This window comes from Haplochromis burtoni, unplaced genomic scaffold (assembly GCF_018398535.1).
Source record: "Haplochromis burtoni strain Fernald_Lab_line unplaced genomic scaffold, NCSU_Asbu1 Contig_1492, whole genome shotgun sequence".
Classification (NCBI taxonomy): domain Eukaryota; kingdom Metazoa; phylum Chordata; class Actinopteri; order Cichliformes; family Cichlidae; genus Haplochromis; species Haplochromis burtoni.
Genome location: NW_024583853.1, coordinates 7,369 through 20,861, shown reverse-complemented (window position 1 = coordinate 20,861; position 13,493 = coordinate 7,369). Strand labels below are relative to the sequence as shown.

The 13,493-nt window shown below is 37.9% G+C and overlaps 1 protein-coding gene across 1 annotated transcript in view; it reads right to left on the bottom strand.

The window, feature by feature from the left end:
• Positions 1 to 9,651, bottom strand: part of LOC102309314 (trichohyalin) — a 26,783-nt gene extending 17,132 nt beyond the window's left edge. Inside the window, exons 1-3 of the mRNA XM_005952303.3 lie at positions 9,470 to 9,651; positions 3,831 to 3,971; positions 1,081 to 1,339 (exon numbers count right to left, since the gene is read on the bottom strand). Of these exons, the coding sequence (XP_005952365.1) occupies positions 1,081 to 1,339; positions 3,831 to 3,971; positions 9,470 to 9,528 (459 nt within the window). The 5' untranslated portion in view covers positions 9,529 to 9,651. The remainder of the gene's footprint in view (positions 1 to 1,080; positions 1,340 to 3,830; positions 3,972 to 9,469) is intronic.
• Between the last annotated feature and the right edge of the window lie 3,842 nt (positions 9,652 to 13,493).

The following is a 13,493-nucleotide window of genomic DNA, read 5'->3' as shown; positions in this document are numbered from 1 at the left end:
GGCCGCATTTCGAGCAGCCTTCGAATTGGGACAGCCTTCGTCGCGTCGCTGTGACGTAATCGGCCTTAAAATGCGGCCTTTAAGGCTGCAGTCCTGAATTGGGATACAGCCCTCATCTGCCTTAAAGACGTGAATAAAGGTTTCTTCAGCCAGGACATGCGAGGGCGTGATATCCCTTACTTATGTGTTGTACCTCGTTCCTCTCCTTCAGGGAACAGAAGTTATAGACATAACTATTCGTTTCTAGTCTTTAGGTTTTGTCACTGTGCCTCCCCTGTATTACACGTTTCATGTCTAGTCTCCCTTGTCTTCATGTTTGTTTATCGCCTGTGTCTGTTTTGTGTCAGTTATGTTCCCATGTCTGATTCTTCCCCAGTCCCTGTGTCAAAGTGTGTGGCTCATGTTTCCTGTTTTATTTTGATAGTCCCTTGAGATGTGTTCAGAGTGTTTTGTTTTGCTTCCTCCCTGTCTCATTGTGTCAGATGAGTTCCAGCTATGTTTCCCTCCTGATTCTCATCCCCTCATTATCCTTTGTGTATTTAGCCCTCTGTCTTCCTTTGCCTGTTGTTGGACTGTCTGCCCTTTGTTTCCTAGTCCCATGTTTTTCTTGTTCCAGGTAATTTCGATCCATGTACTTAGTGTTTAGTTAGTTGAATATTAGTCTCCCTTTGCTTTGTTTGCATTTCATGCAGCCAGAAATAAAGGCTCACTTTTTGTTAATATTAAATTGTGTCTTGGTAGTCTGAATTTGGGTCTACTCTCTCTCTCTACACTCTTCACCGTCTGCCACTGCAGACATGACAATTTGAGCCTATATGAATGCTTCAACACTATGCACGCAATTCTTGTTTTTAAAGTCATTAAAGGCGTACGCTGTATAATCATTCCACTCTGAAAAAAATAACAAAATGACATGGCAATCATGCCCATGATGAGTGTATGTAAACATCTTACTACAACTGTAAACCAGAACTCTTGTGTCTGAATGAACCTCAGATCACTATAGTGAGGTAAATCTGCACTGAAGATGTAGGTTTAACACTATGTTAGTATGCCATTGAAGGTACAAATCTATTTGACCTTCACTGGAGCTTCTGTTGAAGTGTCCTGGGTCCTACTCCTTGGTTCTAGTCCTCCTGCCTCCTCCTGTCCCTCTTCATCCACCTGATGTTGGTCACTCTGAGGGTTTGGTGGTGATGCTGAAGGTCTCTGCTCCTTTGCCCTGCAGCCATTCTGCATCTCTTGCTCATTACGGGTTTCTAGCCTGTGGCTCCAGTCACTGAAACCTTCATCTTCATCCAGGCCCACGGAGCAACTGGGCTTCAGCTCCTCATCTGACCTAAGAATAGAGCACAGAAAATTTATCACTTACCTGATCTCAGAAACCGAAGCCTTGGCCTTGGGTGCAGTGTTTTTAGTCATGTAGTCTTTGACATGTAGTCTTTGACTGTGTTAGGGAGATTTGGACATTTTCACAGTACTCATAAGTAATTGGTCCTTTAAACAGAGGAAGGAGAAGTATCACATGCCTTTATGGGAAAGCCTGAAAGTCTCACAACATAGTATAACCAAAAACAATGTGTAAATAATTGTCAGAAAATAGCTTTAATACTTAATTTATGTATTGTAATTTAACCATGTTTTCATTATTGCTAATCTTAATGACATTCATAGTCCATATGGCAGACATCCAGGTTTATAATATCACTACAATAATCACTATCAGTGGTGCAAAAGGTCAATGTGAAGTTAGGCAGAAGATGGAAAATAACTAATCAGTAAATCTGGCAAAAATGGTCAGAATCTTACTAACTTTAATAAAATAAAATCTTGACAGCAGACATGGAGTTCAGGACCCAGTCTGATCATTTGAAATTTTCTGACTCTGTGTGTGAGAGCTCACCTATCTGAGGTGTAGAAAGGTAGAGCTTTTAATCTACTATCCTGAGTGAGCCCATCCCAGTCAAGAGAAGAATAGTTATCAATAATTAATACGGTTTTCTCTCACATTGGGAACACCCTTACACAAGTTTAAATTATTCCCTCTTATGATTACACCCCCTCCACGACTTGAAGTCTTATGCACAACATCTGATGACCTGAGATGACCTGATGACAACCATGCTGAACTGATTTTTTTTTCCAAACTGACCACATAAGGTAGGAAAATATAAAAGGAAAGCCAGTCAGTTTTCTTATTTTCAGTTAATTCTGCTATTCACATTTTCAGAACTTGATAGTCAAGTTTAGATTCTGTTTAGTTAAATTTGTTAGGCAGCAAGTGAGCTTGCTTCGGAGCAAACAAAGAAAATATATTCATGGGGGCAAAACTGTTGAAAGATGGCTGGCAGGTGGCATATGGGATCTTAGGTTTCAAGCTCCATGGAAACAGAGACAATAACTGTGGAAACACCAAACAGAGGCACTGCTGCCTCCAGTTTCAGAAAACCTCAAGTCAGCAAACCAACCTTATAAGCAGCAACAGATTAAAAGCTACTGATGTCTCTAAATAACTCCAAGTAGAATTTGTTTTTACACAAATGTTTCTCTTTAAAAAAGCCATTTTCAGATTGTCCCTTGCTAGAGCAGGAGGCACTGGATGTCCTTTGGCAGAATGTCTTACACTGGATCTTCTTCCTGATGCAAACTCAGAGGGGATTTGTGTCTCTCACTGGAATCAAACTGTCACCCTCATACTTGCCAAGCATATGTGTTAACCATTACACCACTGGAAATTCCAGAGTACCCTAGATTTCTCTATAAAGGTTCATATTATATTCAGCATTTCAGATTTTAGCAACTGGAATTCTATTTAGATTCATCTAATTCAAATCTTGTCCTTTTAGCAATCTATAATAACAGGTGTCTCACAAACTAATTATATGTGACTGGGTGGTAGTTAAGGCAATGGGTCAGGAAAAGAACTTACAGTTGTTAATACAGACATTTTCTGATAAGAGGATGAGTGAGTTGTGCAGTTTTTGCTGAGTATCATAAACTCAAGCGATGGGAATATTTCTTCCAGAGATTCCCTTTCTGACATCTGCCCATACAACCGGAAGCTGATGGTGCAGCAGCTTTTTCAGCTCCTTTACCTGCAGCATCACTGGGCTAGGTAACTGGGCTGAATGTACTGATGACACCAACACACGCTTTTCCACAACAATTAGCACAGACAGGCTGAGCTGTAAACATGAAGAGCAGCCCGTCTTCAGTGTTTGCTGTAAATGCAATGGTTGGGTTAGTGAGAGAAACCAAGCCTTGTTGGAACAGATAGTATCAGCTGAGAAGTCTTGCTAGAAAGCAATCCAAGCAAATTCTTCTTGGTTGTCTTATTGGTGTACTAATCCCAGCTTCACTTGATTAACATTCCTAAGTTTTATAAACTGCTGCATAAAGACTAAACATGCATGCAACTCATTAGAAGAGTCTTTAACTTGGACATTTTGCAAAGTTTGTGATGTGAATTCTTGTTGTTTTAAGTTGATCAATTTATTACTGTGAAGTATTCACAGAGCACAAGCTGTCCTTGTGTTTAATGAAAGTAGAGCCTCTCTAAGCAATAAAACATATTTTTTAAAAGTGATGTAAGTGGATGGATGGATACATATCCTTTTACAGCTCTGTAACATTTCTTTGGGTGGAAGACTATAAAAAACTCAGCTTAAGCCTAAGATAAAAGGTTATTTGTTATGTGACGAGAAAAATTACATACTTTTATATTTTCTGTTTCTAGACAGACTTGTTGATATTTATGTAGCAAAAGCTGTAAGAAGCTGAATAAGAAGCTGGAAGGCCTGACAAACAATGTGTGCTACAACATTACTTACTCTGTGTTTTGTGTGTAGTGGTTCTGTTGGGTGGGCTCGAGCCAGGACGGGCTCTTCTCTCCTCTCTGCTTTTCCCTGGCCCTTCTCCTTCTCTCCCGCTCAATCTCTTCAGCATCCTCCTGGCTCCGCTGTGCTGTCACCCTGCAGTTCGCACAAATATCATTACACTTACAGGACACACAGTGTATACTGCAAATGCAATGTTATACATTTTAGAAAAGACCTTTTAAGAGGCTATATGTAGCTTATCCAGCCCTTACTGGATAAGCACAAGGACATGGATGGATGGATATATTAACTCTAAATGGAAATCAATTCTTCATTAATTTTTACATACATACATTTCCAAAAAAGTGTATTTGAAAAAAAAAGCCATAAGTAGTTGTAAAATTCTTCTCATAGTTTTCATGTAATTACTGTTGGTGGACTTTTAAGCTGTTGAAGAGATGGTAAAGTTGGCTTCCCCTCAGTGCGTGCCCATGTAACTGCCCAAGGCTCCCCAACCTTCCAGATTTGCTACATTGTTCTGAGTTTGTGGACACCTACTGTGAATATTAGAACAACATGTGATTATTTAGAAGGTTACTCTGCCAGGAAATATGCTGCTCTGAAAGCCAGTGTTTTGATTCAGTATTTCCATGAGAGCGCTGATGTTGAGCAATAATGCCTGCATTGCTCCAACTCATCCCAAAGCTGTTGAATTGAAATGAGGCTGGGGCTCTGTGGATGCTCTTAGAACTCGGGGAAAAAAATCTTTTGGGAACTTGCTTTGTACACAGGGTGCTACAAAGATGTCACTGAACTAAAATTTCCTTTAATTTAGTCTAAGAGGCCAAACCCAGGATGATATAGTGAGGATTGAAAGTTGTAAGAAATGAAAAACTGAACTGACCTTATTAGCATCGAGCAGCCACGCTGGCACCCAGATCTATGTTATGCACATTTGCTATTTATCTGGTACAATGTTGAAATGAACCTATGGAAAAGTCTATGCATGATGAGTTTTTCACACATAATTTAAAATTCACTGGAAAGAACGAGTTCTTTCCCATCAAAAGCGCATTAGTTCATTTGCCCGATTGGTTTTAGCTTCCAGTGGGTGTGACCTGATAACAATAACTCCTTTTATTGTCCAAGAACATCTGGTGGAGTTTGAGCCAGCTGCCGTGCTTTTTCACTTAATTTCAATCTCGAGAGAAAAACAGAGAGAAGGAGAGTGAGGAGGTGGAGGAGGAGGTCAAGATATGGAGGAGAAGGACAGAGAGAGACCTTAATGCTCCATCTTGTCATACAACTCGAGGTCTGGATAAAGTCTTGTCTGGAAATTGGAATGAGCAAAACCTCGGAAATATTTATTCTGATTGGCTGGGAGTTTGACATCACCTAAATCTCTGGACTTTCTATTGTGTACAGAAAGGGTCTTTGGAGTGTGATGTCATTGTTTTGAAGGAAAATGTCAGCTCATTACAATTTGGATACAGTTTTAACAGCCACAATGGCAGGGAATTCATCACTTTAATTGCTTCTGTTTGGAAACATAACAACATTGTTGCATATTCTTTATTTCTGGCATGCAACAAGAGACGTTGGGCTTAAAATAAACACCCTGGAAGCATTTAAAAAAAAAAAAGACAATAAATGATTAAGTTTTAGCACTGTGTGTAAACATTCAACTATTCAGCTTTGATTTCTTTCTCTGGAATGGGATGGTAATGCTAATGTCCATGTTGTAGTATAGTATACACATCATTACATGATTAGCTTGATGAATGATACATATCACCTATATATCACATCGAATTTATTCCACACTAACTTGTTTTGGAAATTGTTAGTCTGTGATCAATCTGTTTGAACCGTATGCATTGGTAGAAAACTGCACCAAAGAAAAAAAGCATCAAAATAAATGATGGGTGTAAGTTTAATAGTGAGGTAGTCGATTCAACGCTATGTTAAAATATGACTACATAACATTAAATATCACATTTACATCCTGGTGCAAATAATTGGTTTCGTTTGTTTGTCAGATTTTTATTATTATTATTTTTAAAAAGGGATATTATCTAGTTTATGGATTTAGTTTGCTATTAAAGCTAGCATTAGCTGCTAACTTATCATTCTTGACTCTTGTCCACATATAATCACTGCTGGCCCATGCCAGCAGTCAAAAAGCTTCAAAATACATTACTTTATTTTTAGTGTCTCATTTTGAAATATTTTTTTCTGACGTTTCATAAAACTGTACAAGAACAGCAGGAACAAAGAAAGGCAAAAGTGTGATCTTGTTGGTTCTAACTGAAGGAATACATAAAACATGCAGAAAATTTGCCAGTGCAATGCAATGCAAAAGGCTTAAATATAAATCAGCTCATCTGTGGATAAAATCTTTGTGAAAGTTTTTAATAAGCAACTGAAGAAAATCTCATTGCTTAAGACTTTTAGTGAGGACGCTGACCATAAGTTCTAAGTCAAACATGCTGTGGTTGTTATGTGGGAAAGTGACCTACATACGATTGTACTCACTAGAGATGTAGTAGGAGTCATGTTGTCAAGTCTGTCTTAAGTTTGCTGTAATCTGATTTGATGTGTGACAGGGCTGTTTTGGCTTCGCAGTCAGGCTATGGGGAGAGAGAGAGTGGGTGGTGATGGGTCAATTGGAGATCAGGTTTGATTGTCTGGACCTCATCACTACTGCATGAAATGTAACAAGGGGAAGAAGCATGAAATCTTTATATGTCCATATGTGTTGGCTATTTGCTCGCTGATGTTTGATGTTTTTGTTGGTGTCTTTTGGAGCATTTTGAATGAAATTATCTGACAAATAATATGACCTATTGTGAGGTACAATGCACTCAGAAACTAAAGTATTTTTGATTGAATGTTGCTTATAACTAATTAGCACCTATGCGGTTTTTGAATACACGATGGCAACAAGCTAACTAGCATTTTCTGACAACTGTTAACCTCTCATCCAGATTTGTTACATAAACTTCTAGCTCCAAAAACAAAAATGGCAGCTGAACTGCTAACCTGAACAGATTAAACATGTAGGAGTCTAGAACTCTTCTCCAGAAGAAGTCACTAAATGAAGTGACCTAATGTTTCTCACACTGGAAACGCAACATCCAGAAGAACAGAGTCAACTTTTTGAGTGGGCTATGCAAATGTTTTGGAGCCTTTTGGAAAATGATAGCCTGTTATCTATTTAGCATAATTTGTTGCCTCAAGGACAGCCTACCTGCTTCCTAACACACACACTGTTTGCTTATCTAAAAGCTATGTTTAGGAAGTGGTATAAAAAACTGTGTCAGGTTAAATTTCAGAATTAGTTGATCATGCTTGCTGAATTATTATTTCTGTGCAAAGGCAAATGTAGTCTTATCAATTTCTGTAAAAATTTAAATTAACGCATGAAATAATTGCAATTTTACATATGTTGGCCAAACTGTAAATATAGTACTCTCACATAGTCTTTAATTTTTATGGTTTGTGATGTGATCTAAAATTAGATGACATCCCACTGACACTATGTCCTTAAGTAATTGCTTCCTTTGAGTAAATAATAATTATGTACCTCTCTGGAAGTTGATTAGGCAGTATTGCGGCTGTATAAACTGCATATTTGTGTGGTGAGGTTTATAGAGTCACATCACTTTGTTTAAGGTGAGTTGAACTTTATGGTTTCTGTCAAATGTTAATACTGGCAAATGTCATGCCTTTGTACTTATTTGAGCACTCAAAGTATTTTCTTACTAGAAATCTCATTCACCAATCACACACATTCATACGGTGCTTTATAACATTCACGCACACACATAGTCCCATATGGTCCACTGGGGTAACTGTTGGGGCAACTGTTGTTGGAGGATACTGGCGGAGTCAGGGATGGATTCACCAATGTTTTGACTGGTGGATGACCTACACAATCAATCCATGCAACGTGTGGTATAACATCAGCAGCACTTAATCTATGCACACAAAACAGTGGACAAAGAAGTGACCAACAGCTGGCTTGTCTGCTGACGTGTTGCATTCTACACGACTGCTTTTAGATGCAATAACAAATCAGTCTGGCAGTGTGAAACTGTTTGTGTGATCTGCCAAAAAGCACAGTTTTGTATTGTTGCATTTTCTTCACATGCTCAGACAATGTATTGTCTCTGCAGAGTGGTCTGAACTACACGGTATCCTTGGGGTCTGCTGGGGTATTTAACACAATGTTAATAACCATAAAATTACAGAGGATGTCTGTCTGATTAGCATAATTTTTTCCACCATTTACACAATGAGGCAATGCAGGCCTGCAGAACAGGATTTTCTTTGTGTGTGTGTGTACCTCTATGTGTGTACGTAGTAGAGCAGGAGGGGGTTCAGGAGTCAGCCAGATGATGTCATAGACATTAAGAAAGTTGCAGCTATAAAGGAAGCCACTGAACTCAGCCTAATGTCATTTTGAGTATAGTCACATAGCAATGCTCCAGCACTCATGGAGGAAACAAGAAATACAAGAAATACAGAGACAATGATTGTATCACTGATTCAGGGTCCTGTGCCTATTAGAGGTGAAAAATTAGAGCAGATTGCTGTAAATGGCCAAATTAGGCAAATAGAGAACAGAAAGCAACAAATGGCTGGTTGAATTAAAAATCATTGTGATGATAAAAGTAACTTAAATTGAGCAATTACCTCCATTGTTTTAAAGGAGGAGCTGAAGAAACTGTTTAGAACTCATTTTACAAACTTCTATTTAATTCTTGGTAACTTGTCAGGTCATGCTCCAAAACAGTGGTTAACAACTAGTCAGCAGAAGACACTTCTTTACGTTTTCTTTAGAAAAATACTTATTTTTTGTCTTATTTTGTTTAACACTAAAACTACTAAACTATACATTTTAATTTCTCTGTTACCACATTTCTGGTTTAGAAGTATACACAATTTCAGTAGGATGTGAAATACGATTCAGATAAATGTGGTGCAAACTGGTTGCAATAAACCTAAACAGGGGTGAGGTGACATGTAAGTACAAAACAGAGATACTGGACTGCTTTGTTATAAGCTTTTCACTCACATCATTTGAAAAAACAGTCACAGCTTCATGTTATTTGCCAAGTACGCCATTGTAATGCTGAAGTCATGAGGATGAAATGTCTTGATTTTCAAAAAACCCACATCACCCATCTTCAAGGACATAATTTAAACCATGAGACCTGCATGCATACAATTGCATATTAAAGATAAAGTAGAAAGGACTAAGTTGAAATCGAAACATAAAAAAGCCATGCTGCTTTTCTGCTGTAATCAATTCATCTCTTCATTTTTACAGTTTTTCAATTTGTACATTACAGCCAATATAGATGATGCTTGGTTACAAACAATATGGTCATATGATCATAATATAAGATGTATTACAAATATTGCACGTTCAAAAATGTATCTTGCTTCAAAGTATGGCTGATTGAAATTTTAGCTGTACTCATAGGTTTTTAATATCTGCTAGATATGCACTTATCTTAAGTTTATCGCTAGCATTTAAATATGCATTTGCATTCTTCTACTGTTTTGGCTGATGTGTCATTATGTATCTACTCATTTTATTGTGCAGGTGAAGAATCTGTGACCAAAAAACATTTCCCACTGACCTGATGAGGTTCTGCAGAAGCTGCCTGCTGGAGCTTCTTCTTCTGATGGAGTCTGACATGGTGAACTGGGCCGCTCCTGGTCGTGGTCCTGGATTCAGTCCTGCTTCTGAGTTTGGTGTACTCTTAGACCTTCTTTACAGCTTTTTTCTTTTATCTTACTAGCTCAAGTGGGCCTCTCTCTATTTCTGTCTCCCCCCTCCCCTCTCTTTCTGGTCTCAGGTCTCTCCTCCCCCCATGTGGTTTTCATTGAGGCACTTTAACCCCCTCCACCTCCTCTTGCCCTAACAAATGTCATGTGACTTTCCCAAGGGGGAAAGTGAGATGATATCATAACACTGAACTGGTAACAATACTATATGCATGTAACTCTGTGTTTTCTTTCATTTAATTATTACTTATATTCATTTAGTAACACTTCAGACTGTTAATAATGCACAAATGTATACTTCCTATGTTGTTTTCTAATGAAAAAGTACATTTTCTTTACATTACCTGAGAATATTCAAACACTCGTTACCAGTCAATATCTCTCATTCAAAATCCACAGAGCCTGAGCTGCTAAGTCATTTATGTCAGCCACTGCAAGTGAAACAGACTAAAAAGCACTGGTATCACACTTTTTAACAGATTCCTTCAGCATGTGCTCTAAAGGTTAAAGGTCATGTTGACTTTTGGTAATTGATGAGCTGTCACTTTTCTGTTCTCTTTCATGTAGCACAGCAAAAACAACTGGAAATGTCTCTGTGATCTTTAGTGCTCACAGTCCTGCCTGGAACTGCTTAACACCAGTGAGAGTAGCTCAGTCAGAGCTCGGAACCTGTCAGTTTTAAGGAAGTTTGTGTATATTTTGGATTTGATAAGATTGAATTGTTGTTTTATTTATCAATTACATTTTAAGTTCTCAGTTTAAATGCAGTATATAAAAATATATGTGAGTTAAGAATTTGCTAGGGACTATAATGATGTTTTTGCACCACTGGCACTGCTGGCTGTCATGTCTAATCTCTCATTGGTAGAAAGCATAGACAGGAGGGTAGGGCTGTCAAAGTAATCTTAGTTCAAAGGTCAAAGTCTCAAAAAAAAAAATAAAAAAATAAAAAAGCAAAACAAAAACCTTCCCTGACTTGTAACAAAAAGAAGCACAAGTGCATACTGAAAATGTTCATGTTTAATGGATGATTAGGAGGGCCATTACAAAACCAGCTGTTGTAAATCAAAGCAACACATCAACGTCACTGCTTGGCTTTCACTGAGTTTTCTCAAAGCAACCCTTACCACTCGACAGCTAAGGATTTATCTGGACAGTGATTTTCTATTCAGTTCAGTTTAGTTCCGAAATTACAACAACAGTCACCTAAAGGCACTTTATAGTATAGGTAGTTCATACAATAAGGGAGTGAGGGAGACAGAACAACAGATATGCTGTGGAAGAGAGCCAGAGATTAATAGTAACTAAGTGCAAAGTGGTGTGTAAACACATAGTGATAAAAATCTGAGTGAAGAAGAAACACTTAATGTATCATGGGAAGTCTCCAGCAGCCTTAAACCTATTGTAGCTTAACTAAGGGAGGAATCAAGATCCCCTGATCCAGAACTAACTATATAGTTTGTCAAGAAGGAAAGTTTTAGGCCAAATCTTAAAAGTAGAGAAGTTGTCTGTCTCTGGAATCCTAACTGGAAATCCCAACTCTGCCTCCAATTGTACTTTTATATACCCTTGGAGCCAAGTAAACCAGTCTGAGAGTGAAGTGAAACATATACTATTTGAATGAAATGGGAATATGAGGTCTTTAAGATAATGTGGGGCCTGATTATTCATGAGCTTGTATGTGATGGGAAGGATTTTAAATCCAATTCAGATTTAACAGGGAGAGGCCAGTATTGGCGGACTATGCTCTCTGTTTCTAGACTCTGTCAATACTCTTGCTCTAGCTGAAGGCTTTTCAGTGACCTTTAGAACAACCTGAAAATAAAATAATAAATTACAATAGTTAAGCATAGAAGTAATAAATGTATGAACTAGTTTTTCAGTATCATTCTGAGACAGGACAATTTTACTAATATTTTTGTTTGTTTGTTTAATATGGGCACTGAAGAACATGTCCTGGTCAAAAATAACTCAATTCCTTACAGTGTTACTGCAGGTCAAGATAACCAGGATAAATATTTGATTAGACACTATGTTTCTAAGATTTTTGGGTACAAGAACCTCAGTTTTATCTGAATTCACAAGCAGGAAATTAGAGGTCATCCAGGTCTTTATGTAATCAAGACATTTCAGCAGTTTAACGAACTGGCATGTGTCATCTGGCTTCATGGAAAGATACAGCTGTGTATCATTTGGGCAGCAATGAAAATGTATACTATACTAAAAGCCACTGAGTGATACTGCACAGGGGAAGCATGCATAATATAAATTGAATTAGAATTAGACCTAGCACAGATCCCTGTAGAACTCCATAATCAACCTTAGTGTATGAATAAGAATCCCCATTTACATGAACAAATTGGACCCTATTAGATAGAAATGATTCAAAGCTCTACAGCCCAATACAAATAATATGTACAATGTGTTCTAATCTCTGTAATGAAACATTGTGGTCAATAGTATAAAACGCTGGTCTATGAGAATAATCACAGAGATGAGTTCACTGTCAACAAACATTAGTAGGTCATTAGTAACTGTCATAAGTGCTGTTTCTGTAATGAATTTTTAATCCTGACTGAAATTCTGCAAAGAAACCATTCCTCTGCAGACAGCCACTTTGCTGTTTTACAACTAAATGGTAAATGGCCTGCATTTTTATAGCGCTTTTCTAATCCCTAAGGACCCCAAAGCGCTTCACACTACATTCAGTTATTCACCCATTCACACACACATTCACACACTGGCGATGGCAAACTACTCTTTCAAGATTTTTTTTAACTAGAGAAAGTTTAGAGATTGGTCTGTCAATTGCTTAAATTTGAAGCACATGAATAAGGCAATCTGAATCACCATTCGAATTTGAAATAACTAATGTGGCTTTTCACAATTTTTTTTTTTTTTAACAAATGTATGTCTTTTAGTGGACATCATAATTCTGCCACCACATTTGCTGTAGTGGAAGTCTGTAGATTATGAAACTGATTCATAATAAGCCATCCATCCATCCTCTTCTTCTTATATGTTTCAGTGTCTCAGGGCAGATGGAACCTATTCCAGCTACAGATCTATTTTTACCAACTTGAGGTAAAATGCATCCTGATACAAAACAAAGTCAAAAATTGTGTCCCTGACCTAGACCCTTTGGTTGGGTGGTTTTGGACTGTGAGACTGATAGACCTGCTGTGTGTAAAAACAAACAAACAAATGGTTGTGGACTACCATTTCAAAACTTCAAAGAAACAGATTTAAAAATAATGCAAGACCTGGAAGGATTAAGGTGTAAGAATACTGAACTACTTTTTCCTATAATGGGACTTGGTGCTTTTTAATTACATTTCTGAAAGTAAAATGAATAGTATGATAATAGGAAAGAGCTGGATAAGAATAATAAACACACTAGATAAGTGAGATGAAATAAGTAAAACTTCAACTCAGAGATAAAGCTCTTTCTGGCATTGAGAAACTGTAGAACAGCTTGAGAATGAGGCTGAAGAACTAATGAGTTGGTTGGATCTGGTTACTATTCTGCAGGTTTATTAATAAGATATGGCAGCTTAGAACATGAGCTGCTGGTGGAGGGGGCACGATAACCTTAGTCACATCCCCAGTGTCAGAGCATTGGGGCCCGATAACACACTGCTTGTTTGTTTGCTTGATGTTTTGTCCTAAATTTGACTTTTTTAATGCCTCGATTAAAGTTGCTGTTCTGCTCCTCTGCACGGAGGAGACTTTTAGACTTTTAAACGCTCTCTGTCTATCATTCCAACAACACAGATGTGCATTAGGTCACCCAGGCATTTCCAGCCAGCACTCATTTACACACATACATACATAACCACACACACACACACACACACACACACACACACACACACA